General features: G+C 52.1%; 9 protein-coding genes and 2 non-coding genes across 11 annotated transcripts; 6 read left to right on the top strand and 5 right to left on the bottom strand.

The window, feature by feature from the left end:
- Positions 1-1,350: 1,350 nt before the first annotated feature.
- Positions 1,351-2,588, top strand: B0T23DRAFT_316190 (carbonic anhydrase; the record flags this gene model as incomplete). The annotated part of the gene is made up of 4 exons (XM_062834913.1): positions 1,351-1,786; positions 1,846-2,219; positions 2,253-2,287; positions 2,390-2,588. 4 exons carry the CDS (start codon positions 1,351-1,353, stop codon positions 2,586-2,588), a joined length of 1,044 nt encoding a protein of 347 aa, XP_062693220.1.
- Positions 2,589-2,921: 333 nt separating this feature from the next.
- On the bottom strand, positions 2,922-2,994 carry B0T23DRAFT_t183. The gene has a single exon. It is a non-coding gene; the product is annotated as a tRNA-Lys (tRNA).
- A 678-nt stretch (positions 2,995-3,672) lies between these two features.
- On the top strand, positions 3,673-4,125 carry B0T23DRAFT_404782 (uncharacterized protein; the record flags this gene model as incomplete). The annotated part of the gene is made up of 2 exons (XM_062838937.1): positions 3,673-3,842; positions 3,963-4,125. 2 exons carry the CDS (start codon positions 3,673-3,675, stop codon positions 4,123-4,125), a joined length of 333 nt encoding a protein of 110 aa, XP_062693219.1.
- Positions 4,126-4,613: 488 nt separating this feature from the next.
- On the top strand, positions 4,614-4,685 carry B0T23DRAFT_t195. The gene has a single exon. It is a non-coding gene; the product is annotated as a tRNA-Thr (tRNA).
- A 2,307-nt stretch (positions 4,686-6,992) lies between these two features.
- B0T23DRAFT_316054 (fungal fruit body lectin) lies at positions 6,993-7,427 on the top strand (the record flags this gene model as incomplete). The annotated part of the gene is made up of 1 exon (XM_062834901.1): positions 6,993-7,427. One exon carries the CDS (start codon positions 6,993-6,995, stop codon positions 7,425-7,427), a length of 435 nt encoding a protein of 144 aa, XP_062693218.1.
- A 307-nt stretch (positions 7,428-7,734) lies between these two features.
- On the bottom strand, positions 7,735-11,793 carry B0T23DRAFT_148929 (armadillo-type protein). The gene is made up of 3 exons (XM_062832496.1): positions 11,405-11,793; positions 9,019-11,320; positions 7,735-8,826 (listed from the first exon to the last, which is right to left on the bottom strand). The coding sequence occupies exons 1-3, from the start codon at positions 11,448-11,450 to the stop codon at positions 7,890-7,892; spliced, it is 3,285 nt and encodes a 1,094-aa protein (XP_062693217.1). The 5' UTR covers positions 11,451-11,793; the 3' UTR covers positions 7,735-7,889.
- Positions 11,794-12,540: 747 nt separating this feature from the next.
- Positions 12,541-14,224, bottom strand: B0T23DRAFT_148920 (RTA1 like protein-domain-containing protein). The gene is made up of 3 exons (XM_062832495.1): positions 13,780-14,224; positions 13,437-13,685; positions 12,541-13,316 (listed from the first exon to the last, which is right to left on the bottom strand). Exons 1-3 carry the CDS (start codon positions 13,949-13,951, stop codon positions 12,700-12,702), a joined length of 1,038 nt encoding a protein of 345 aa, XP_062693216.1. The 5' UTR covers positions 13,952-14,224; the 3' UTR covers positions 12,541-12,699.
- Positions 14,225-15,465: 1,241 nt separating this feature from the next.
- Positions 15,466-17,880, bottom strand: B0T23DRAFT_404778 (uncharacterized protein; the record flags this gene model as incomplete). Its single annotated transcript, XM_062838936.1, has 2 exons — positions 15,466-16,760; positions 16,833-17,880. 2 exons carry the CDS (start codon positions 17,878-17,880, stop codon positions 15,466-15,468), a joined length of 2,343 nt encoding a protein of 780 aa, XP_062693215.1.
- Positions 17,881-20,621: 2,741 nt separating this feature from the next.
- Positions 20,622-21,992, bottom strand: B0T23DRAFT_148888 (uncharacterized protein). Its single transcript, XM_062832494.1, has 2 exons — positions 21,594-21,992; positions 20,622-21,540 (listed from the first exon to the last, which is right to left on the bottom strand). The coding sequence occupies exons 1-2, from the start codon at positions 21,678-21,680 to the stop codon at positions 20,749-20,751; spliced, it is 879 nt and encodes a 292-aa protein (XP_062693214.1). The 5' UTR covers positions 21,681-21,992; the 3' UTR covers positions 20,622-20,748.
- Positions 21,993-23,483: 1,491 nt separating this feature from the next.
- On the top strand, positions 23,484-25,053 carry B0T23DRAFT_148859 (uncharacterized protein). Its single transcript, XM_062832492.1, has one exon. It carries the CDS (start codon positions 23,569-23,571, stop codon positions 24,886-24,888), a length of 1,320 nt encoding a protein of 439 aa, XP_062693213.1. The 5' UTR covers positions 23,484-23,568; the 3' UTR covers positions 24,889-25,053.
- On the top strand, positions 24,658-25,782 carry B0T23DRAFT_148883 (uncharacterized protein). Its single transcript, XM_062832493.1, has one exon. It carries the CDS (start codon positions 24,970-24,972, stop codon positions 25,570-25,572), a length of 603 nt encoding a protein of 200 aa, XP_062693212.1. The 5' UTR covers positions 24,658-24,969; the 3' UTR covers positions 25,573-25,782.
- The last annotated feature ends 49 nt before the right edge of the window (positions 25,783-25,831 follow it).

The raw sequence follows: 25,831 nt of genomic DNA, 5'->3' as shown, positions 1-25,831 counted from the left end.
CAAGTTTACCCGGCAATCCTTTGATAAACTTCATGTTGTTTTGTCACCAAGTACATCTACTCGACTTTGTTCATCTCTTTCCCCATTATCATCAGTGACTTTCCTCTGCAGTCTCGTTAATTAAAGAACTCGAAATGAAGCTGCGCCTCCGTGAAGGAACGGAAAGGGACGACCTGAGCGAAACCCCAAACACCCAAGAACGCCAAGCATCATGATCACTGGACTGCCAGGACGGCAGGCGCTCTCTTGGCTGTCGCACAACTCCCCTCATTGCATCTGCTTGGCTTGATGAAGAAATCGGAAGACTGCCCCTGGCTGCCCGTGACGGCGACTACCGAGACAAACCCACCACAACCCCTGGTACAGAGTCTAGACTCCTGACGGCCTCTAACGTTCGCAGAGACCCTGGACTACGTACCAGCTCCACCAAGGCGACAGACATCCCTTGCGATGCACCCCAAGCTGGGGTCAAACACGGCCAAACGATTCCCCATCCGGAAAGTGTCCAGCGTAGGACATCAGCCACGTCAAGCTGCCTTGTAAAAATCTTCCGCACGTACATCTTCACTCGAGTTACCACGCCAAAACGCACACTCAACGTGCCGGATGAGTATGCGACGAATACAAGAGGCATGCGATATGCAAGTTAACAAGGCAAGTCAACTCCCTGACTTGGCTTGAAGTGACCGCCGAGTACTTTTTTACAACCAAGTCAACACTGTTGCATCTTTGTACCTGCATCTGGTTTGGCTTGCCCAGCTTCCCCAGCTTCCCCAGACGGACCAACCGACCAATCCAACCTCCTCGTCGAAACAAAGGGGCTTGTTGTCACGATGCTCGGACTTTTGACTGGATGCTTCCGTGCCCTTCATGGCTTCTTGTCGGTTGGACGTACATTGGTTAGCATCATGTAAGTCATGGAAGACTTCAACTGACATTGGTAGCGAGGCGCATCGGTGTATCGGATCTCTCGGCTCGGCGCGAGGATATCTAGGCCTCAAGCACCCACCTCATGGTGCCATGTTTTCTTGTTTACTTCATGCTAACTGTACAATCTTGTGGCTTCCGTCACCTACTTCACTTCTTGTTGTGTATTTCCCGTTTGCCTTTACTTTTTTTGCTAGTCATATTGTCAGTAGGTCTGGAACCACTGACAGATACCCTATAACTCGTTGTTCTTGTCCTGTCCGGTTGTTCTGCCGTTGGCTCGAGCTTTGCTTCACTCCCACCTAGCCCCACGCAGTCTGCATAATCATCTCCATCACATATATACCTATATACTCGGTATCCCGCGAGAAACTTGATTTCTCTGTTTCCATCCCTAATCACATCTTTCCTCCCGTCGAAATTATGGCCAGGCTATTCAGATCATTGATGCTGGCGGCGGCCGCGTCTGTGACGCCCGTCTGGTCGCTCTGCTCGCACAACACTTTCCTCCACCCGCGAGAGGAGGGCAAGGCAGTCGAAGTCAAGAAGTTCGGATACATTGGCGTCACCGGTCCGATGTTCTGGTCATCGTTGGCGCCCGAGAACACCGCCTGCTCCACGGGAAGACGACAGTCGCCTATCGATATGACGGGAACATCATTCAATATGGTACCCTCGTCTGAAATCCAGATCGACATCCCCGATTTCACTGAGGGCACCGAGTTCGAGAACCTCGGAACCACCATCGAGGTCATTGCGAAGGGCGGCTCCATGACTTTCGGTGAGAAGCAGTACACCCTGCAGCAGTTCCATTTCCACTTGCCTAGCGAGCACCTGGACAATGGTACAAGTAGAGCCAGTGAGTATTTCTCAAAATCCACTCTTTGATGTCAGCAATCACTAACACTTTCGTAAAAGTGGAAATGCACATGGTCTGGCAAACCGAGAACCAGGAACTTGCTGTCATCGGCACCTACATTGACGTCGCCATCGAGGCTGGTTCCGCACGTATCATTCCTCCCGTCGCTGCTCCGGCTCCTCCTGCTCCTCCGGCTCCCAGCGGCGTTCCTGTTCCCCCTCACACCAACAAGACCGCCCCAGATGCACCAGCAGCCAGGTTCCGCATCAGGGGAAGCAGAAGCCATAGAGAGCAAGAAGTCATTATGCCTCCTTCTACCAACGAGACGGTCCCAGTGCGCCCTGTGCGTCCAGACGCCCCAGTCTCCGATGCGCCTACCGTCCTTCTCGAGACCATCTTCAGCACTGTCGACGCCATCCGCACGCCCGGCACCGTGACCCAGACCGCTCCCTTGATCCTATCCGAGGTGGTCAACATCTGGAAGTCGGGTCACTTCCAGGGGTACGTGTCTGGTTTTCTTCCTCTCCATCCACCGTTCTCTCCATCTCTCCACCGACCCTTTTTCCGGCTCGCTCATCACTAACCTGTTCCCAACTCCAACAGTTACATCGGGTCCCTCACCACCCCTCCCTGCAGTGAGGGCGTCATGTGGCTCGTGTCGACGCAGACGCTCAGGATCTCGCCTTTGACGTTTGAAAATGTTCGTAGTGTCATCGGCTTCAACTCGCGCTTTACGCAGAATGCGCCCGGTCAGGATAATATCCTTGCTAAGGCAGGCTGCGCCGCAGCCGGAACTGAGTGAGGCGGCTGAAGCTGGGATGGAAGCGGGAGAACTATATATGCTAGTACACCGGTTAGGCTTGAATACAAATCAAAGGGTTACAGTGGTTAGCCATTGATATTGTTGAGGAGTAACGCAATCTGTGAGTTTGTGTGATTTCTGTTAGAGTCAAGATACGTTGCCCCTGAAGGAGATAAATTACCCTGACAGCAATAGCTCTGCAGGCAAAGCGACGCAACAAAAAAAAAAAAAAAAAAAAAAAAAAAAAAAAAAAATCAAGCACAGAAGGATATTGAGTAAGTTGAAAAGAAAAAATTGCAAAAAGAGAAGGCGCGTTTGTAACGCCGGGAATTGAGCCCGACGTGGGGGTCGAACCCACAACCTTGAGATTAAGAGTCTCACGCTCTACCGATTGAGCTAGCCGGGCAGCCAAAGCTGCCAGTTGGTTGGTAGCGGACTTCAAAGAAAGTTCCTATAATGGCACATGATTCCAAGTGCGCAACATGGCTTCTTGACGTGATGCTATTCCGGCCGTTGCGAGAATGATTCTGTGCGTAAGTGCAAATTAGTAATTGTGATTCGGCGCTGGCTTGAACACTGACGTTCATTTTGCGCGCCCGTGCGAAGTTGCTGTTCGATCTTGGCATGCAGTCGGTTCTTGTGTCTCCATATCCTGTCGTCATGAGTGAGAAGGTTTATACGATCGGAACCAGCAAGGGGAGGAAGGTTTTGATCTGATATTATTCCAAGATCGATCGAGAAAGGGGCAGTTGAATTGCTTCTCCGCATGTTCGTCATTCGATGTTCCTTCTCCAACGAGTGCACTGCAGTTAAGGCACGAACAGTGAATGTGAGCTCGCGTCACTGTCGCAGAAATGGTGATGTCATACCGATGCCGCGTTCACTTACACCCCGAGAACCCTTGTGGTCAACCATAGTGTTATATAACAACCATCACCACTGCTGCAATTTGCAACGATTTCGACAATCAAGAACAACTGCACCCGGAGACTGTCGATTAAAGCTGTCAATAGCAAACACATTCAACTCTGAACAACAAGAAACGCCATCCAAAATACAGATCATAGCACTCAACCCATCCAAAATGGTCCGCGCTACTCCCGCCATCCGCACCGCTCTCCGCCCCGTCGTCCGTGCCCGCCCCCAGCGCGCTCAACAGGTCCGTTTCCGGAGCACCGAGTCTACCGATAGCGCTCGCGACAAGGGTCCCGTCAAGGACTTCAACAAGACCGGTAACACCAACAAGCCATGGCTGTACGTTTTCCCTTCCTTCCATTCACTCCAACAATCTGCTTTGCTCTGCTCAAGCACACCCTTCCCTCATCAAACTCACTACGCTAAGATGCTAACCAACTTGTCACCCCCCAAAAACAGCTACGCAGGCGTTGCTGGCCTCACCCTGGGCGGCATCTACGCCACGATGATGGGCAATCCCGACAAGGCTGCTGGCGCCGCGCAGAAGATTGATCAGAAGCTTGATTTCGTTGCTGAGGGGAAGAGTGCGCCTCATACCCCACATGTTGGTGACAGGAAGTAACGAAACGACTTACAGCCGGTTAATCGAGCGATGGAGGTTTTGGTTCGAATGAGTTTATGACTTTCTTACATTTACTTTGGGGGAATTGGGAGTCATTTGCGAGATGGCGTTCTTTTGAGTTAGTTTACCTAGTTAACGGGGTGGATGGATGGGAGGTCCCCACACGATGGATGATAAGATGTTTCGCGGCCGTGATGTGGAAATGTGTGGATGGTGTGGCTAGGAAGGGAAAAAGGAGACGGGACGGCATTGAATGGTGCCATGTTTGAGTTACAGGATGGAAACTGGCAAATGCTAAGGCAGTACAATAGTCATTTGAACTAGGATTTGAAAAGATCAAGACACCCTCGCTGGGGAACCTCTACGGAAGAAAGGAGGGCATTTACAGATGGAAAGCCAGTACATAGCTGGTTGGAAGGCGGGCTGGTCATGGCAATTGCTGCATATGATGCCACCTGCGCTAACCTATTTCAACAACAAATCACAAGGCCCGCATGGCTCAGTGGTAGAGCGCATCACTAGTAATGATGAGGTCGTCAGTTCGATTCTGGCTGTGGGCATTTCCTTTTGCTTTTTTTGCCCCTTTTCGGCTTGCCTCTTCTTTTTTTTCTCCTTTGTGTCAAATGACTGTTTAACTTTTGTTCAGCCTCTTCGCCTTTTTTTTTCTTTCTTTTCAAAATCTTCTTTCTTATATTTTCTCAACGAACCCAACTCACCTCTCGACAGTTCACAACAGTATGGAACTCTATTTCCGTGATTCTTTGGCATCACAACAACATCCATCCGGTGTTAATATGACTTTGTCAACTCAGCATCAAGAATGATCAGTCAAAAGTACCAAATCCTCTTTCCATTTCTTACCCAACTGAGGCCCTGTCAAATAGTTTCCCCTCTTCCAACTTAATGACTTGCAAACGCTGGCATGTCCGCGTCCTAATCCGATCTTTGCATGTCTGCATCCCTGGATGTTCTGCATCTCGTTTCCATTCTTCATCACACTTTGTTTACTTTGTTGTTGTTTCCAGCCAGCCAGACCCTTTTGACTTACGTACATCTCCCGCTTCTCAGCTCGTACACGAGAAGATGGCGTCGCCATCTACGGGAAGTCAAGTAAGACAAGATCTGCGGCCTTGTCGCTATGTACCGTCTTTTTGTGAAACTACCTCTACATACCCCGCAGTTTTGGTGTACCGTTGGGCTTGCTGGTTTGTATGGACCCTTGAACTTTTCTTTTTCTCGGGACTTGTCCCCCTCTGTCCCTCCTCGGTGGCTTGCGGGGAGCTTTTGACCGAGACACAGGGCACCCGATGAATGCGTGTAAAGAAGGGGTTGTGTAACACTTGTACTAGCTGGCTAGGTACACACAACCTGAGGGCTTCCTTGTATACTATGCGATTGAGGCTTTCTTTGTCTGTATGTTTTGGGCTCCGTGGGGTTTTGTGACACTTGACTGAGCGCCGTGGTTAGGTCGGAATGACTTCCGGATGGTAGAGGTATGTAAGTAAGAAGGGAGTCTCTTTTCAGGAAGACGCTGGGTAGGTTGGGCATATAGCCACCTAGTTACGATATTGAAGAGGAAAAAGGCAGCCAGCCAACGGGCGGAACTGAGGACAGCCTCCTGAATGAAGAGAAGAGGGAGAGGGAACAGTACAGTGCTTTTGTTGAGGCGCTTAGAAGCAAGACAACGAGTTGAACAGGAATCTCGCCATGGGTAAGGCGTGTCTTATGCTTGACTGTACGCGGGATCACTCTAACTGCCTAGCTGACTTGCATGTAGTCAATAACGCTTGGTCACCGGCCCGGATGAGGCAAGTAGGATGTTCCTTGATCACCCATCTCACCGATAAAATCCAAGTCCAAGTCTGAGTGGTAACTGCAAGTCTGTAAATGAGGTGTTTTTCAAGCTGTGGAAGTTGTGAGATGTTGCACCTACCTACCTACTTACTACCCCTGTTGTTTACTTCCAGCCTGTTGTTAGTTCTCAGGAGTGGTCGGGGATGGGTACAAAGAGGGTGTTTGACACCCACCGCATAGCCCGCGATGCCCAACCAACAATATCATCGCCTTAGTTGTAAGCCAAGAAGATCTGTACTTTGTAAGAACTCGGGATAGGTGTTAAAGACGTCGAAAACCCAGAGTGTACTTAGTGTCTTTAGCGTTAGCATCAAGCCCTCGTCACTGACCTACCTCCCTTCCAACGAGTGAGAAGTGGTTGTCGAACAACTTGTAAACCAACGGAGAAAGTAGAGCTACCAGTCAGGCTAGATGTATGCTTTCGACACCGCCCTTACCGTGCAGATCGGACAACCAGTCGAATCAAGCCAGTCAAGTCATTCTGAGGGGATGAGGGGGAGAGGGGGGAATTGTCTGGTGACACGTTCCATCATCTCCACAACCCGAAACATGTCGACACCAGAAGGAAGCTGCAGGCTTGCGAATATGTAATGGAAACTGTTAATTGAGCCAGAGATGGACGATGTCGACGACGAGAAGGCATTGAGGTGAGAAAAGCCAAAGGGGAAAGGAAGCTGAAGTGAAGTCCGACTCTGGGTCATCAAGTATAAAAGCATCTCTGCTCCTCCTTCCCAAAGGTCGAAAGAAAAACATCATCAGATCTCATCAACTCAAACCAGACAGACTCCTTTGAATAACTTCCTTCAAAGCACTCAAGGTTAGCCTCAACCTTCTCCAGCCTCCCATCTCCAATCTACCTTCCTCTCTCTTCCTCTCTGTTCCTCTCTCTTCCTCTCTCTTCCTCCTTCCTCCTCCTACTGCCTCCTCCCCATCCCATCTCATCCAGCTGACATCGCCCATCCCCATCCAGCTACCCAACCAACAACTTAACTCAACCTAACCCAACCACCAAAATGTCCTACACCATCCACCTCCGCCTCATCAACGACACCTCCGACTCTCTCCAGCTCGTCGAACAAACCTGCTGGTTCGGCCATGGCACCCGCTGGTCGCAAATTGACTCCACGGGCGTATACGTCCTCTCCATGAACAATTCCGGGTCCTCGGGCATGTTGCGCTTCCAGACTAGCAAGGGCGGCGACTACTTTGCCGTGGCGGTCGGCGTGCACAACTACAAGCGGTGGTGCGACATTCAGGTCGATACTGCTGACGATGCTCCCCTGACGAAGTTGCATCCCAAGTATTATGATGAGAAGGATGCCAAGTATAAGGCGCTGTGGGCGCAGGCGAGCGAATTCGAGGCAAAGGCGAAGAGTGGGAAGACGGTGAGAATCAAGTTTTATCAGGCGGAGGGGAATGTCTTGAGGGCGACTGTCGAATATGTTTGAGTTGGTGGTGAATGCGAGTGGATGGTGAGACAGGGTGGAGGTGAACGATGTGCTGGAAAGGGGGAAAGGTGTGTTGGACAGGCAAGCTGGAGAAAGACAACAACGGAACAAGATGGACGATGGAACACCATGTGAAAAAAAGCCAACCGGCATTACGCTCTTTTATTGGCTTGGAAGCTCTGAAGCATCCGATCTTAGACGCTCGTTCAAAATAGCTGTCATCACTGAAAACAAAACCCAAACATCCTTACTTTTCCCAGCTTTTGCTCCCTCTATATCCCTTATAAACAAGTGCCAGCCTTTGTTCCCAGGCATGAACATAATTAAACCCTTGAATAGCATCTGTAAATCATCATGTCTTAATGTCATCGCTCATGCGGCTCGAAATTATGGCCAAATTAAACACCTGTACCCCGGTCCGTGCTATGCAAATCATACAACTCTCTCAACTCGACGTCAACTCTAGAGAATACCAGCAAGCTTCAACGCGTTAGGGTTGGCAGCGAAGAGAGCCTGGTTGGCGCTGTAAAGCTGGTGAACAAGCTTCCTCACAAGCTCACGAGTCTCGTCGCTGAGCTGATCCTCAGGAGGGCTGAGGACAGACTCAAGGACAGGGATGACCTTGGGAGTAAGAGAGTTGATAGTGGGCTCGCCCTGCTCGTAGAGCTTGTAGATGCACTGGTAGACAGGAGTGTTCTCCTCGTAGTCCTCCTTCAAGGGCAGGAGATCGACCAGAGCGGGAAGAACCTGGGCAAGAGGAACACGGTCGGGGTGAGCAAGGATCATGCGGCACAAGCAGCCAGAGGCGTTATCCTTGATACGAGCCTCGGGAATCTGGAGCATGGGGGCCAGCTTGTGGAGGATGGTTTCGTACTGGGGAAGGTAGGTGTTGCTGTCGGTGGAGTGGAGAATGAGCTGGCCGGTAGCGTAGGCAGCGTTGCTCTTGGTCTCGTTATCGGTGTCAGAGAGACGCTTGAGGAGCAGATGCATAAGCTTGCCAGTGTAGGGGGTGACGGTGGCACCCATGTTGGCAGCGCACTCAGCGATCACACCGACACCGGTGGAGCGCTCGAGGTTCTCAGCCTCAGAGGAGGCGAACTTCAAGATGGGCTTCTCGAAGATCTTCCAGAGCTCAGAGAAGGCGGGGCCAAGAGCGACGGCGAGGCCAATCACGACATCGAGGGCAGTGTCGATAACAAGCCAGTCGTACTCGGAAGAGCCCTCAACCTCCTGCTCCTCATCCTCGTCACCAAGATCCTGCTGGCAAGGGTGGGAGCGGGTGATGATAGTGCTGAGGATGCTGATGGTCTCCTTCATGAAGTCGCCCTGGGCAAGGATGGCAGGACCGCAGGCCTTGAGAGTGGCGGCAACGTTGCGGTTGACCTCGGTAACGACGGCACTTTTCAACAGTTAGCTTCATGCTGCAGAAGTTGATTGATCAAACAAGGTAGGGTATGATGTTCATGTCAGGAGTAGATGTAGCGCGTTCTCAGCATCGACAATTATTTTGCCTCTGAGTGAGCTGGGTTTAACGCAAAGTTGCTCATCATTCGAACAGTCAAGGGATGAAAGGGAAAGAAAGTGTACGTACCGGTCCATCTCCTCCAACCACACCTTGAGGGTGGCGCTGGTAACAATCTCGCCGAGCTTGACAAGAGTGACAGTGGGCTGGGTCTTGAGGGGAAGACCGGGCTCCCAGTTAGAGCCAGTCTCCTCCTCCATAAGCTGCCAGACGCGGGCATAAGCGCGCCACAAAGTAGCGATGGCAGCCTTGCGGCAGCCCTCGTAAGGGTGCTCAAGGAGAGGGGAGATCATCTCGACGGCCTTCTCAAGGTACTCCTTGATCTCGGCGCCGGAGCAAGAATGGGTGATAATATCGCCCATGATCTCAATGGCAACCTCCTTCTCGAAAGCCTCAGGGGAGATGCCAATGTCCTCCCAATCCTCGCCCTCTTCATCATCCATGATATCCTCGTCATCGTTGGCCTTGACCTTGAGGCGCTTGCCACCGGTGATGATCTCCTCATCAGTGCCGGCAATGGCACGCTCAGCCTCGGAGAGCTCGAGGTTGATCTCCTCCTCCTCAAGCTCAAGGCTGTGGAACAAGCCCTTGAAGACACCGGGAAGGAAGGGAGAGAAGTCCTTCTCGTAGACCTTGGAGAGGCAGCTCCAGAGGATGAAAGAGGACTCGCGGAGTCTGGTGCTATCGAGATGAAGGGCCTCCTCGCTGGACTTCATGAGAGGAAGGACGTAGGGCTGGAAGGTCTGAGCACCGACGGCAGTGGCGATGCGACCGACGGAGTCGCAAACACCGCTGCGAAGGGCAAGGTCGTCCTCAGTCTCCTTGATGGTGAGGTAAGCCCCGAGGGCGTGCATGATGTTGTCGAAGTAGGGCTTGAACTCCTCGCCAAGAGCCTCGGCAATGGCACCGATAGCACCGGAAGCAGCTACCTTGACCTTGTAGTCCTCGTGGCCGATCAGAGCGCCGATGTTAGCGACAAGCTCGCCAGCATACTGCTTCATGAACTCGGCATCGAGACCATCGGACATGGAGTCAAGAGCACCGCAAACAGAACGGATGATCTCGACATTCTTCTTGGCCTGGGTGGTATCGTTGGAGGCGGCCATGGAAGCCTGGAGGTTCTTGACAAGAGCAGTCATAATAGGCTCGTTGTAAGGGGAGAGCTCAGAGGCGATGTCATCCGCAAGGCGAGACAGACCGACAAGGGCGGCGTGCCTGACACCAACATCCTGGTCGTTGAGCAGGGTGATGACATGGGGCATGATGGACTTGATCTGGTTGGCGATGAAGTCGGGAGCACCCTCGACGACGGTGCCGAGAGCAAGGATACCGGCCTTTCTGTAGCCAGCCTCGGAGTTGGTGGCGAACTTGGGGAAGGCGTTGAGAAGGGGAACGATAACCTGGCGAGGAGGAAGGTCGCTGGCAAGCTGATCGAGCAGCATGAGAGCGGAGCGGGCGGGGCTCATATCATCCTCATCCTCATCGTCGTCGATCTCGGTGAGAATGACCATGCTCTTGATGGTGAGCTCCTCGCCAACATCGCGCATGCCCTGGATCTTCATGCGCCTGTAACGGACAGTCTGGGCGAGGAAAGCAAGAGCCTGAGCGCGGACCTCATCCTCAGCCTGGGGGTTGCCGCCGAGGTCAATCATCAGCTTGACAAGATCCTTAAGGTACTTGCCGAGCAGCGAAGACTCGCAAGCCAAGAACTGCTGGAAAACGTCGAAAGCCTGAGCAATCTTCTCATCATCGCCAGACTCAACGACGTGCTTGAGAACGTCGACCATGGAGGGAACGAGGGTCTGAAGGGCATTAACGGCCTGGGGATCCTCCTCGGGATCGAACATGAGGAGGCAGGCGCCAATGGACATCATGGTGTTGATGCGAACATCAGCGCTCTGGGGGTCGCGGAGAGTGTGGTTGAAGATCTCGAGAAGCTTGCGGAGGTCCTCGAAGGCCGTGGGGTTGGCCTCGATCAAGCTGAAGATGATGTAGGTACCGACTTCACGCTGGTTGACATCGGCGTTGGTAGCCAAGTTCATGGCAATGTCGCGGAGATCGTCCCACTCGCCCTCCTCGAAGTCAAAGCAGGCGATGACAGCGATAAGACGGGAAGCGGTATGGCGGCACTTGGGGTTCTGCTCCTTCAGAGTGGCCTCGAGGAGGACCTGGCGGACCTGCACCTTCTGGGCCTTGGGGATCTTGCCCCAATGCTTGGTGACGAGTCTGGCAGCCTGGACGGCGGCCAATTGCCTGACACCGAGGTCATCGTGTGTCGCGAAAACTTCGATGAGGAGGAGAAGGCACTCGGGGTGAACATAGTAGTTCTTTTGGAGCTCAGCCGTGATGGCCTTGACTCTCTGGGTATCAGCTGGAGAGGAGGGGTCAGCTTTGCGCGTTCATTTTTTTCTTCTTCTTTGTGTCGCGGACGAGGGAAATTGGAAAAAGTGCTTACGAATCTGCGACTCCTTGAGGAGCGCGGCAAGCGTTTGCTTGTCCATGGCGCTTCAAGGAAATGTGAACAGAAGGGGTATCAAAAAGAAAACAGCGAAAAGATGAACAGAACAGCGAAGAAAAAAAGAAAGGGAAAAGAAAAAGAAGATCCCGTCGGGCACACCGCGGGAGGGGATAGCAAGGGTTTTTGAAGAGGGGGGGCACAGTACTGCAGTGAAGAGACTGGAGGCGAAGATGGGATGGAAAGACGAGACCCCGGGGAGAACCTGGAGGTGTCGTGAAGAAGAAAAAAAAAATTTGGATTTTGATCAAATTCCACTGTGGAATCGCGGCTGATAAGAGATTAGAAATTTTGCTGCGGGGCAAAGATCGGGTCGGGATCAGTTCAGTTCAGTTGCAGCTGAGGAAATTCTAAATTCCCTCCCTCCACTGATTCGGCACGGTAGCAGCCTGGGGCGCTACAACCACCACTGTCACTGTGTGCTGCCATCATGTGCCTGATGATCGAGGGGTAATTTCCCGCTCTACTACTACGTCTATAGTGTGCCTACCTACCTCTGCGCTGGTAGCACGAAATACTATTCGGTCGTGGAGTGAAACGGGTATGGAAATTGAGTATATATTGAGCCAGAAGCTTCCAAGTCGTCCTTCTTCTTGTATTGAACCTTATATCGAAGTTGCTTTGTCCGACTGTGACGGTCGCAGTTGTCCAATTCTTGGTTTATCTCTGATTGGGAATTCTGCCCTTCTTCACCGCTATCTTGATCTTTGCCTGCTGTTTGCCTGCCGGCAGTTGTCCCGTTCATTCATCGTCACAGTCTCCTTTCACCCGCGACATCTTATCACACCTCGACATCGTGACGAGGGGTTGGACAGCTTGCTGTATCGATTACTGCTGATGCCTTCTTCAAAAACTACCCAGACAGCATCTCAGCTGTGTGCGCCTTTACGCAGACAAGAGTCGTGCTCGTTGAATTGAGGTCGACGGTTATGTTCGATCAAGTCCATCCCGATTTTTCTGGATGTTCTTATTTGAAGGTCATACACATTATCGGATCTTCTTGACTACCCATCAAGCAAACCACACACACAGAGACACAAGAAATCATGATATTAACCGCCAAACACCCTCTAGTTTTAGCATCCCGCTGAAGTTCTGAACAGACATTAATCGTCTGTCTTTCCCAGTACAATTAACCAAAATCTAACCACTGTCTCAATCAAGCATAACCAGATCGCACCAGAAAGGAACTTGGATCAAGCCCCCTCGACTCGCACGCCCACCATCTCACCCTCTCATCTGCGCAACGGAGTGTATGAGTTCGCGTCATCCGACGGCGTCTGGCGGTGGTGCCTACCCTGGCCCAACATCAAACTGTCCCTCCTGTCCGCCTCCAGCCGAGAAGAATCATGCGCCTTGAGGTTAGTACTGGGACGGTGCTGTCCACCACCACCATACGACGTCATCGTATAATCGCCCTCGACCGTGCTTCCCTCCAGATCAATGGCCGACCTCATCCCAACCTGCTTATACCCCACCAGAAACTTGCTGGGATGATACCGCATAAACGCCACACTCACAATCACCATGAGCATGCCGTCCAATACCAGCAGGTACATCTCGCGCTTCATCAAAATGGAATCCCAACCCAAGGCGTACTCGATCATGCGAAACACTGAGCGGATCAGGATGAGCGTGTTGGTCACGTACAGGACCCAGAGTAACTGGCGCCAGGGGACGGTGACGGAGTAAGACTTGGCGGTCGGGTTGGCGGCGATGCGCAAATGAAAGATAATGGTGGTGATGATGAAGAGCCCAAAGAAGGCGATTTGGATGCCCAGGCCGACGAGGATGATGTTGTTGCCGAGGTCTTGGTCTTTGGGAGTGGTAGCCTTGGCGAGCATGCCGCCGCCTGGTTTATTTTGGTGTTTGTGTTAGAGTGCTGGCTGACTGACTGACTGATTGACTGACTGACTGGGTATAGGAGAGAAGGGGGGGGGGGGGGGGGGGGGGGAGAGAAGTGATGACTTACCAGCACCCTGCGCCAGAAATGAAAAGACGTCACCCAACACGAATATCTTGGTCAACCACTTCACCCTGATGACCGAGTACGCCTCTGCCTCCAGCATGCAAGTGAGTCGGCCGAGAATCATGTAGATGGACGCGGCATAGAGGGAGGGTCCCAAGAGGATCAGGAGACTCTGTATGAGGTACGGCGTCAAGGTCCAGTCGGGTGTTTCCCCGGCGGAGATCACACGACCTATGTAACCGACTGCTTCGACTATTGTTTTTTGTCGTGGACGGTTAGCAAATCGATTTCGAAGTTGGTTGGCTTGTGAGAAGACCTGGAACGGCAAGGGGATGGAAAAACGTACAAAGACATCCCACCAAGAACGGGATAAAGTACCACGTCCTGTTCCTAGCGAGCAGAAACGCGTGGCCGACGGCGGTGATGCTGAACAAGGCGACGAAGATGGCATTGGCTGCTGTGGACGGGTCATATTTGTAGTACGCGAAGGTTGCTAGGTCTGAGTTGTTGTCCGACATCGTCGCAAGCTTTCGAGGATGAGATTGAGGTCGAAGAGCTTTCTAGGTCCAAAGGGAGGGGAAAAAAAAAGGTAGATCGAGGAAACAGAAGGGAAAAATGAGGGACAAGAAAGAAATGCCGATGTTACTGCGTTGTTGATGATGATGATGATGCGGCCGATATCACGAAGAACCGGCACCGCTTCAAACATATATGTAAGTCCAGAGGGAGCCACAGCTCCTTTACGAGGAAACCGAAGCAAAGGCATATGGGTAACATACATGTATACCTGAACGCGTAATTTTTCCTTCACAGCCTCAATGTATAACCGCGACCTTGATCGAACCAACATTTTCTATTTGCCTGGTTGATAGCTTGGACTGGACTGGACTGCCCTGCTACCTGCCTAACAACGTCGTCCCAACGGGTAGGTATTCTATGCTGCAGAGCGACGAGATGAGTAGAAGCTTAAAGCAAGAAGCGGGCCGTATCCGCAGCGCTATGTATTCTATACGCGTATACACATGTAGATACATAGTTCTACTCAACCTTCAAGATGTCTCCATAACAAACCTCCCTACTCATTCCCGCGGTACGGTGTTAGTGTCCCAACTGGAAGACTAGAAGCCTGGATTTAAGCTTCTCGGTCTCCTTGCCGGGCTATACGCGTATTGCCCCATACCAGGGTCTCGATCCTTTCCAACGAATCCGATCTACCGCTTACATACACTATTTTACCTAGCTATGTAGGTAGTTTGAGTTTGAGGCTGAGTGCCGCTTAATGACGAACGAGCGGGAAAGGGACGTTGGAAAACCGAATGCGGTTTAGCGCAAATCGGTTTGGTCGGTTTCGGCGAGATATACGCGTATACGATAAGCGACTATACGCGGGCGATAAGGCTTTTTGGGGTTGTTGAACCTAGGGGCCGACAACAACTAAACTTTTCATTCTCCAATAGCCAATGCATCTTCAGTTCACCTCCGCTTTCAGTTTCAAGGATGCCTTACCAGCTTACCAGCTAACCTACTTAGCTGCGCCTCGGTTGAGATGAGATTGCAATGTTCTACTGCTACTGAAGTGCAAAGAGCTAACGATGGATACGATGAATATGTACATTGAATCGGACGATGATGGGCTGGGTGAGGACCTTGATGGACACAATTGATACAGCCCAAATGCTACTTTGTTTGTTAGCTTGGTACTCCTACTCGTCAGGACTCGAAATGTCTTCTGACCCTTCAAGATCTACTACCTTGCTGTTCCAAACTAACATCCAGACGGCAACTTGCACCCGCTACCTCCTGTGTTAGGCCAACTGCAATCATTGTTCATTATCATTCTTGTATGTATTAAAACGGGCAAGTAACTGGAGTTGCTTTGTACCGCAGTCATTTCCAAAATTGATTACATCCGTGTATGTCTCCGGGGGAAAAAAATAGAACCAGCTATTATCCACTTTCGCTCTTTCATTATATTGATCGAAGCTTTCACACCCAGTTCAAGCCACTCTTGGCGGCCCCCAAAGAATGGCAATCAACCCATCCAACTCCCCCTCTGACTTGACGTCCCCTCGGAGCCACTGCCGTTTAGTCCCATTTCTTGCCCCTGAGTCTCCTCGCCAACACCATCTTCAACTTCCAGCTGCTTCACCCTCCTAACACTGCTCCCTCTACTCAACAACCTCTCTTTGAAGCTCTGCGGCGAGTACGACTCCCTTACATCCCTCGCTGACATCGCTCCTCGAAAAGCCAAATCAAAACTCTCTCCAGTCTTTGGCCTCAAGAACACGTTATTCGAATCCTCATCATCGTCAGTGTCCTCTTCATCATACATCCGGACATCACCCGTCCAAGCCCTTCGCCCCTCTAATCCCCCAGTCAAGTCGATGCCTGTCGTCCTGACTTGCAGAGCAGGCTGATGGCGCAACCGATGCTTGAGAACCGACAGCTCTTCCATACGCTCTCGGTAAGGGATTGGTGCGGTTTTGGGGCGGGCGGGAGGATGTCCGTGATAATGGTTGTTGTGGCTGTTATGGTGGATGCCAAGGGCTAGGAGTTCGTTGCATCGGCAGGTGGAGGGGGAAGTGCAGGCGCAGCCTGAGTCGTGCGAGATGAATAAGTCGGAAACCCCACCTCCTTGGGCTGCTACGTGGATGAGCGGCGCTGAACCAGAGGAGGAAGCGGGTGTGGTGGGTGCCTTGAGAGCTGCGTCGTCAGACTCGTTGGTCGCTACCGTTGCTGAAACAGAAAGGGTGGGCGTTGGGTGGGGGGAGAGACGTCTGGGGCTGGTTGGGGGATTGCTGGTGAGGTTTGGTCGGCCGCGGGCGCTGTCTGACATTCGTCGTGATGCGGGTTTGCTGTTATTGTTGCTGATATTACTGAGACCGTTGCTTCCCCGTCTTGACTGCCACGGTGGTAGCAGAGAAGGGGAGAACAGGCCATCTGATGTTGATGATGACTGCCTTTCTTGAGCACGAGAACCACTGAATATGGCGCTTTGGCGGTTCCTGCGCGTTGAACGGCGCGCTAGGTTGACATTCTCAGCGCCGCTTGAGGATCGTCGCCTCTTGTCCTCTGGCGAGGTGCCTTGTCCGCCGGTGGTGTCGTTGTTGGTGTTGCCATGAATACGGTGGAGACACTTTCTGATGGTGTTGGCTTTGTGTGCCTCAAAGACCAGTTCCAGTTGACCGGTCAAAAAGTTGCGGTAGGCGTCGTCGATGGCCTCCGGAAGAAAGAGCCGGAGTGTCTCTTGCAAGTGCAATTTCAGCGCTTCTTGACCTTCGTCAAATTGCTGCTCGACTTCGGCTAGTTCGATGACGGGATGGAAGTCTGCACGATGGGTTAGTTGTCATGTCTTCGTTCACACAAGGTGAGCTCGAGGCTCTTGGGTTTGCTGCTTACCAGAACTAGGAATCTGATCATCCAGGGGAAAGACCAGACGCCACAAGTCATCCCAGGTTCGGATCCCATTGCCAGAAGCTAAAGTTCTATCAACATCCTCAGATATCCCATCCTCGGGATTGCGGGGTGTTTCCGCGGGGACTGTGTCACACATTTCATCCCTGGGCAGCATCAGGTGTTCGTCCAACCCTTTCTGCGTGGGGAATCCGACTTTGCATCGCTGACATTGGTGAGGCATTGCGCGCCTTCTATGATATGACATAACATGGTGTCGCAAGTCGGCCAGTGATTCGAAAGAAGTCATGGCGCAAACTTCGTGGTCACGGATGTTGAAGCGAACCGGGTTGCGCACCCGGAATGGGCACGAGTATCCCTCCATGCCCTGCCCATCCATCGCATACGTCGCTTCCAGATCGCGTTCCTGTCGGCCGCTTCGGATGGAACTGCTGCTCATCACCCTCTGATGCCGGGACGGAATATCGTTTCTGGCCCCAACATCGTAAGACGTCCTTCGCGATCCCACCGATTGTACCGAGTTCGACATTCTCCTTATGGATGGAGTAGCTCTTAGCTGTGGAGCGTATGCTATGCTCGGGGGTGCAGATACCGCCGGCGCACCTGGATTCGGCGGTCCAAGCGACACGGTAATTTCTTCTAGACATCTGGCGACTGCGCCCCAGATCTTGAGCGTTGTCGACGGTTGTTCCGCCGCAGCGTTCTCCTCAGTTTCCCTCAGAATGGCGGCGGAGATTTCCGAGGCAAGTTCCCCTTCGCTGGGAGCATCTTCAGATATGGTCGAAGTCCGGAAGCCGCCGGAGGCGTGGTAAGTATACCGTTGCCGGGGGTAGTCTGGAAGACCGAGCCCAGGAAGCAGTCGACTGGACGATGAATTGCGCACCGGATGATTTCGCTGAGTTGGGCTCACCAAGCTGCTTCTGGCACTAGCTGCTTCACCATAGGCGGGTGATGGCCTTCCCAGTAGCGATAATCTCTTTTTCTGGCGTAAAAGCTGGAAATCCAGACTTGGTGGTCTTGTGGGACGGTACATGTAGGTAGAAGGTGTCGAATCTGGCATCATGGCGCTACCACTCGCTCGCTCCACATATTGTTGGCTGCCGTCAGAAGACCGGTCCGCCACAATATCGCCTTTCTGTGATGCCAAAGCCTTTGGGATATTATCCCCATGTTGGCGGCGGGTGTCGAGTAACTCGGGCGTCGAGAGGGCCATGAGCTCCGTATCATAATCGGAATAGGCCAGTGACAAAGATACAGGTGAGGAATCAGTCGAATAAGCTAGAGAGCAAGGAGAAGCGAGAGAAAAGAGCGAGGTTCGTAGTGGTGTGGAAGGAACAAAAGGAACATAGAGAGGAGCGGGAGCAGAAGTCGAAACAGGAGTCTCAGAATTGTTCTTCGATTGAGGTTCTATGGGACGGGTGTTGTGGTCAGTTGTATTGAGATTGGTCAATCCGGCGCGTAACTGTGGCGCCGCCGCCGGTGAGTGTAACTGATCATTGTGGTGATGATGAGCAGGTTCCACGACGGCTGGATGCTCCTCTGCGGCGCTTAATTGCCCCTGTTCCTTCGATTGCTTTTGTCGATCTGACGACTGCCTTTGCAGCAGGCGCCACCAAAGGTCCATGCTGTACGCGTGGGCCTTTGCCACGAGCCAGCCATGGAAAAGGGTTCAATATCTTGGAAGGAAATGTTTTGACGACTTTTGGGTTGTAGGAGGAGGCCTGGCGTGGCTGTGGTTCGTCCCGTCTTCTTGGTGCGGATAGAGCGGACGACTGACGACCTCGAGGTGGATGGATGGATGTTGGCGGATTAGGGAGCTGAGGCGAGCACCAGTGAGCTGAATGGAAAGCAGCCAGCAATCATAAAACAGGAACGACGTCAACAAAAGGCCTTTGGTGGCCATACAGATGCGAGAAATGGACAATGGAAGGAGAGGACGGGACAAATACAAACAACGAACCACAAGACACAAAAGGAGTTGTCCTCGGGAATGCCTTGTCATTCTCGGATTCTTCAGTGGCCTGTCTCGCGCATTTATTGGTCAATCTGTGGCCCATTCACTGAACGACATGCCGGATCTGGATGCTGATTTGCTCGTGATTGGCCTGCGCCAACAAGGGAGGTCTACTGCCCACTCTCGCTCAGGTCAGAAATATGCGTACCGCGCGCGGGTCACTCCAGATTTTGATGCTTCAAAACTTGGCCATTGTTTCACCAAATACTTGGTTCTTATTGTAAACTTATAAGCAGTCAAGACAGGGCCCTTTCGAAATTATACACTATCTCAAAATCACGAGTACGTGACCATGAACGAATACATTTTCATGAAAGGAACCAAAAGTGGTGATGTTTGCCACGGCTGTGGAAGTGGGCGGTGGTTGAACCGATTGTCGGTGCGCATAATTCTGACGTCTGCGAGCCACTGTACCGTCCCTGTACAACATAAGGTACGTTGCCTAGGCTTGACGCCTGGATGCAATTTCCCCGGAAACCCGAGATCTCGACCACTATTCGCTACGGTCCCTGGAACGTCAACGGGAATTGCGGCATCCATTCAGTTGTGAGCCTCGACAGGTACCTCGACATGCTTTCCAAAAGAGCAAAGCCTCCCCCTCCTCCTTTTCTTCTTCCAAGGTTTTTTTTTCCCATCGATTCTGACATCCAGTTCCTCGGGACAACGAACTATCTGGTGGCGTCGGACAAAGACCGACCAAGCTCTTTAGGATCCCAAAATAGTTTTCCAAAACCTGTTGTTTTGCATCGACAACGAAAACACCAAATCGGTTCAATACGGCATAGACGAAATTGGATCGAACATTCTTCAACCTCGGCTCAATTCGATGGAAGCGTGCTATCTAAGACGGGCCTGGGCGCGGTTTGGCAGTCCCGAACGTCTTGCCAGACTCTTTTCAGGGTCTAAGCTCCGGAAATTAGTACAGATTTCGGTTGGCCGTGTTGGTACTCTATTGGACATGCTGACCGCCAGCCCATCCCGGGGTAGATCCACATTGGTAAGAGCATCATGTGTCGACAGATGAATGAAATGTTTATGCGTTCTGATGTGGTTGGAGGTCTTCGGCTTTCTCGAGTTGGAGGAAAAGTCACGATACGTCCGAGCTTGGAGTGGTTCTTGACAGGGGCAGTTGGCAGTCGGTGGGCAGCTAGCTCAGGTAGGTTGGTAGGTAGGTACCACAGGGTTAGGGTTGATGCTGACTGTATCGACAGCGACGTCATCAACAACCTGGACTACACGATCGCGAAAATAGATGAAGTGAAACCTGCTCCGTATACCCAGCCACACCATTACAGCAATATTTGAGATCGTAGCTATGCAAGCTTCATGTTGTAACCTCAAGCTCACGCAAGACTCAATGAATGGAGATCCACAAACATATACAAATGTTCACTAACAGACAGATCACCACTACCTATGCTGATCCCTCTCTGAATCCCCACTCAACACCTCGAAGGAAGATGTTGAAACTCCGCCGGTATCAGATGGTCTAAGATTAGTGACAGACACAATTATCTTACTGGTCTTTTGCGGGGTCTCCACGTGGGCTTTTTGTAGAGTTATCCACCCCAGATCGCGAATCCGTCAACATGCGATTGACCACGTTTATTTGGTACCTGAAACCGTTCCCCCAAGACGATTTCGATACAGTTACGATGTGGTCAGTGCTTCCTGGGGTGTGTGTGACGTACTAGGGAAAGAAAAAGGTTGTTCTGGGAACTGACACACACACACCGTGTTCGTGTTTTGGCTGAAAAGGGCGGCATGAAATGGGGCTAGTTGGTGAAGGTTTATATCTACCTATCGGACTTTATGTTCTATCCAATTCTTCTCCCTGTTTTACCGCCGTCTCAACTCTTCCACCTATCAACCCGCAACCCAACTCTACTAAGCATAACCCTCCCTCGCAGTCGCCTTACCCCTCGCCATCCTGTTCATCATTCCCGTCAATGGCCTTACCGATGCATCGACAAGACTATGATACCAAGTTGCGCTCCCATCCTTCTCCGTCACCCTGATAGTCGTATCTCCCATAAGGATAGGTGGCGAATCCAGGTAGATCGACTCCCACGCGCCAGCAGGCACCTCAAAGGTCTCGTGCAGCGCCGTAATGTGGTTGTATCCCTTCTTGCGGAACGCGTGCAAAAAGTCCCATCCGTCGCGGTGTTCCTTGTCGTGCGCAAACTTGTGCAATCCCTCGATGTCGCGAAAGTAAAACACCGTCATGGCGGCGTTGTGGGTGGCGCGCTTGGTCTGCTTCCAACTGGACATGCCCAGGAGGCCGTACTCCTCCTTTTTCTCGTTTATGGCCTTGCTCATGTTCATGAAGTGGGTGTAGAGTTCGTAGGCGCCGGGGCAGGCGGGGCCTAGCGGGTGGTTGTAGGAGACGCCGAGGTGGAAGACGACGATGGAGCTGGAGCACGGCGCATTAGGGTAGCGACCGGTTTGCCATGAGGGAGGCTGGCTGCTGGTGAAACCTTGAGTGACACCGGTCATGTATGGATTTTCATTGGTCTTGCACAAGAACATTTGGCCGATGGTCGCACCAATCGAGTGAAGAGTGAGGATCAAGGCGGGGACGACGGCATAACGGTAAGGCAGGATGGCGAAGAGGACGATCTGAGCGAGCGCGCCCATGGCCATCAGAGTGCGAAGTCTGAAAGCATCTTTGATGATGGTCTTTGGCGTACGTTAGTCTCAAACGTTCTCAAAGCAGTGGGTGAATTACTTACCTCCTTGTGCGGAGGAGTCCCAAGCGGGCGTTGCTTGGTTGGGTTAAGGATGGGTCGGAAGTCTGGTTTGTCAAGAGTGTCCCCCATCTTGATAGTGGTTGATGTTGACAGTTTGGTATACGCAGTGTTTCAAAGAACAAGAAAAAGAGGACTGGGTTTGATGAGACGAGATGGGCAATGATATATGGGATTTTGTAGTTCACGTAGTCTTATTCAACCTACGCTAAGGCCTAAACTAGCAAAGACTGACACGGAAATGGCAATCTCTCCAATGTCTGTTGCTGACAAGCTACAAGTGACCACGTTGGCAAGCCTGCTGAGGGGAAGGTGGTGAAGTACCCCCACACGGAGGAATTCACTGTTCGCCCAAGGATGTCAAAGGATGAGATGGAAGGTGTGGAAGTTAAGTAGGGTCTCAACCACAAATCCATCGGCCAACTTGCATCGCCAGGATCGTTACTTACAGGCTTATCCAGCAGCCGAGATCCGTCTGGGCAATACACATAGCACGACTCGGACATGAGGTTCAGCGTGTTACGTAGTGCAGACGTTGACGGGATTGGCCCTGAAAGGCGGATATATCGCCCTGAAAATCCGTGACAGAGTAGTGCGAGTTATTGTTATTCACCAGGATAAGTCCGAAAGAATGATCGATTGCGCGGTGTTGCGGAGCGAGGAGGCTGGAGGTGTGTGATATATGTGCCGCAATCACTCAGTCCATGGCTTTGGGCACGACAAGTGTGGCTGCACTGCGCATGGTCTTGTTAGCCCATCTTATGTGGGAAAAGACCGAAAAAAGATGTCTTGCCCGGCGACTTTGCCTAAAGCGTATGCGAATCTTATGAATAAGTGCGGTAGTAAAAGTATGTGTACGATGAGTCAACAAATGTGTGGTCGGATCTTGAGTAAGGCGACTTTCGGATTCTGGAAAGTCCAAAGAATACATGAAGGTATTCTGAGTGGCTTTTACCTTCCAATCCGAACGCGAGAGTTGGAAAAGCAAACTGCATCAACTTGCAGGTGCGAGAAGTTGAAATGGAAGGAAACAAGCAAAGCCAAGAAAGACGTTGAACATCGGGCGTCCCGTCGTGGCCGTCCCTTTTATGTACACAGCGGGTACGTACCTCTCTCTACCTACAGTAATGACCCCTGAAAGTGCAACTAATCCGGGCGGAGGAAATCCTTTGCACTTTCTGGGTGTTTGCACTTGGGGGATCTGGTGCACAGACCATAAAGCCCCCTCCGGCTACTTAAAGACGCTCGGCTATATTAAAAAGTGGGACCTTAGAGCCTCGGTAAATAGGTATAAGTGTTCTCTCCCACCAAGATTGGACCCCTGTAGGTGCAAATCCGGGCTAGAGTCTTTGCACTTTGCAGTTTGCAGGTTTAGTATGGGAAATCAATTCCGGCCACCCAATTCTTTTGCACTTTAGGGGGTTTTTGCACTTGGGGGTGGTTGCACTTGCAGGGGTCTTTACTGTACCATTAACAGCCCCTTGACGCTGTCCCGCTGCCTTCCAGGTGCCTGCTGCCTGCCCCCGCCTTTTCCCCTCGTTCGACTACCTCTACCACTGCCTGCCCCGCCTGCCCAACCTTCTGTTCGCCCCACCTGCGACCTCCCGTCGTTATGTCCCAGCAACAGTCAACCATCCATTCGTCTTTCCCCTCCGATTGCAAAGCCCGAACTTCCAGGCAATCCCATACCAGATCGATCACCTCGAATTGTTGGATCTTGGACATACCCCGGCCAGACCTTCCACTTCTCGGTTTGCCTCAGTATCTACCAGATTCCAACGTATATTTAAGCTAGCTGCCCCCCTCCGTTGTCTGTTTTAGACGCAGCAATACACCGACCACCGACGACTATAATCCCTCCCGCCCTACTATCACCACCAGGCTTTTTGGAAGGCCAAGGTCGCTTCACTAAAATACTTCATATTGCACGCTCACGCGCTAGCTATATTCTTTCGGCACTATGGATTCCGAACACTTCGGAGGTCGTACTGACGACGACCTCTTCGCCGACGACTTCGAGCCCGTAGCCCCCGAGGAGCAGGTCGCGACCATGTCCACGGAAACAGGAACGCCCGTACAAGACACGGACATCACGAGTCATGCTTCCCCTGCCGCGGAATCCCCTCAACCGTTGGAGTCAGCGCCTGTCCAGAAGTCTACCCCCGCGCCTCAAGCACCCAAAGGACTTGCCAACTCGCGTCACGCTCCCAAAGGTCCTGAGAAGCAACCACGCAACAACAATCGTCACCCCAAAACCAACAACAACGTCAACAACAACACCGGCAACAACAGCGCGACTCAGTCTCAACAACAGCAGTCCACCTCCAGCACACCTCCCTCCGCCCCTAAAGAATTTCGCGAGAAAGAAGCCAGGGATAAGGAAGCTGGCCGTAACACTGCGAGTGTCTCATCGGCCGCTAGAATTGGTTCCGGCGCGAACCCACGCACCAAACTTACGGAAGACGAACTGGCAGCCAAGATGGAGAAGATGCGTATAATGGCCGCTGAGAAAACTAAGCGTTTCGAACAAGCCCAGCGTGACGAAAATGAGCATGCTGCCGCCTACGCTAAGGGCATGGAAGAGGATAGGAAACGTCGTGCCGAACAAGCGGCCAAGAGAAAGGCTGCCGAGGAAGATCGCAAGAAGATGGAGGAGGAGCGGGAAAAGAACCGTGAGCGCAAGATGCGCGCCATGGGCGCTAAGGAGGGTGGCTCTTGGGACGAGGGCAAGGAGGAGCGCATGAGAGAGGAGGATCGAAGAGGCTACAGGGGTATTAGGGGGGTTGCAAACACACAATCGTGGGCGCAAGATCCGGCTGACGGCAGTGAGCAGGGAAACGGTTACCGTGGCGGACGTCGTGGGGGAAGAGGAGGATTCGGTGGCGGAAGAGGTCGTGGGGGAGGTGATGGGTATGGAGGTCGTACCCTTTTCGAGCCGGACCCGGAGAACGAGACTGGTCAGCGTTTCTATCAGCGTGACAATAACCGAAACCGCGGCAGGGACTGGAAGGCGGATAGCCCAGCGGCCCCTCGTGCTGAACGCTCCGGGCCTGGGTCTGGTGCACCAAAAGCCGACAAACCGAAGTTGACCCCCGACGAGTTTCCTGCACTCCCCGGCAGCAAAGCCACCGCACCGCAAGTCAGCACAAGCGCCCCCCTATCCTTTGCTTCCTTGCCCCTCTCGCCTGCTGTGGGCAGATGGGATGATGAGGTGGAAGAAAGTATCTCGAAAAAAGCAGCACAGGCGGCGAACGCGCAGGCGAAGTCAAAGGAAAACTAGAAACCTTCTTATGCGCGGCCTACCTTCGCTTCAACCCTTCGTTCCAATTCTCAGGACCCTCCTCGTATCAAGCCACCGTTAATGTCAACGACACGCCCCAAAGGTCACCATAAATCTGATTCGCGAGACACAGTCAATAAAGAGCCGACAGCGGAGCATGAGTCAACAAAACTGGCGAGGGTGAAGGGTTTCCTCTCAGTTCCAGCCCAAGTAGTGGCTGCGCACCTAGGTCTTGAACCACCAAAGGTTGATGCCACTCTAACCTCAGATCAGATGGTCACTGCCCGTCAAACCCTTAAAACGCCGGTGGCCACTCCAGCGTTAGGCAAGTTACCGGCCGGCCTCCAATCTCTGGAACGGTCCAAGGCGGAAAAGGTACAAAGAAGCCTCGAGCAATATCAGAGGGACCTCGGGGAAATGCAACAGAAACTCGCAGAGAGGGCAATAGAAAAACCCGTGAGCCACAAAGTATCCAAAGTTTTGCCACTTACAGCACGCAACAGAGCATTGCTGGACGTTCAACATTTGATAAGCGAGCACGTTGAAGATGAACGATCCTATCGCCATTATAAAAACCCGGAAAACATTATAAAATGGGTGACAGAATCCGAGATTACCCAAATGCGTCGGTGGAAGGGTCCCAACATGCATTCCGATGAGGATCATGCGACACCAGAGGAGTAACTTGACGTTGGTGACGACTCGGTGTATTTTCCTCGGGAGGACGACTTGTAGAGGGGTCCTGGAAACCACAGGCTTTTCTTTGGCCGTAGAGGATGGAAGCGAGGTGTTTCTTTCATGTGATACGAAAAATGTCTAGACAACAGCGATTTTGTAAAAGCGAACAGACGAATTGATACCACAAGAATCTGAATTGAGATTGCTAGCCGGAACCGCAGTTGATTATGCACAATGTAGAAGATAACCCGAGTTATACCGCATT

The sequence above is a fragment of the Neurospora hispaniola genome (assembly GCF_033458365.1).
Source record: "Neurospora hispaniola strain FGSC 10403 chromosome Unknown B0T23scaffold_4, whole genome shotgun sequence".
NCBI lineage: Eukaryota > Fungi > Ascomycota > Sordariomycetes > Sordariales > Sordariaceae > Neurospora > Neurospora hispaniola.
This window is presented reverse-complemented; position numbering and strand designations above follow the sequence as displayed.

Excerpts from the sequence above, each read along its gene's own strand:
- B0T23DRAFT_148929 (XM_062832496.1), bottom strand. The coding sequence starts at position 11,450 with ATGGACAAGCAAACGCTTGCCGCGCTCCTCAAGGAGTCGCAGATTC. Across the intron at positions 11,321-11,404 it reads CCTCAAGGAGTCGCAGATTC|CTGATACCCAGAGAGTCAAG; the intron begins GTAAGCACTTTT and ends CCTCCTCTCCAG. Across the intron at positions 8,827-9,018 it reads TGGTTGGAGGAGATGGACCG|TGCCGTCGTTACCGAGGTCA; the intron begins GTACGTACACTT and ends ACTGTTGAAAAG.
- B0T23DRAFT_148859 (XM_062832492.1), top strand. The coding sequence starts at position 23,569 with ATGGATTCCGAACACTTCGGAGGTCGTACTGACGACGACCTCTTCGCC.
- B0T23DRAFT_148888 (XM_062832494.1), bottom strand. The coding sequence starts at position 21,680 with ATGGGGGACACTCTTGACAAACCAGACTTCCGACCCATCCTTAACCCA. Across the intron at positions 21,541-21,593 it reads GGACTCCTCCGCACAAGGAG|ACCATCATCAAAGATGCTTT; the intron begins GTAAGTAATTCA and ends CGTACGCCAAAG.
- B0T23DRAFT_148883 (XM_062832493.1), top strand. The coding sequence starts at position 24,970 with ATGTCAACGACACGCCCCAAAGGTCACCATAAATCTGATTCGCGAGAC.
- B0T23DRAFT_148920 (XM_062832495.1), bottom strand. The coding sequence starts at position 13,951 with ATGTCGGACAACAACTCAGACCTAGCAACCTTCGCGTACTACAAATAT. Across the intron at positions 13,686-13,779 it reads GTTCTTGGTGGGATGTCTTT|TCGAAGCAGTCGGTTACATA; the intron begins GTACGTTTTTCC and ends AAAAAACAATAG. Across the intron at positions 13,317-13,436 it reads ATTTCTGGCGCAGGGTGCTG|GCGGCGGCATGCTCGCCAAG; the intron begins GTAAGTCATCAC and ends AAAATAAACCAG.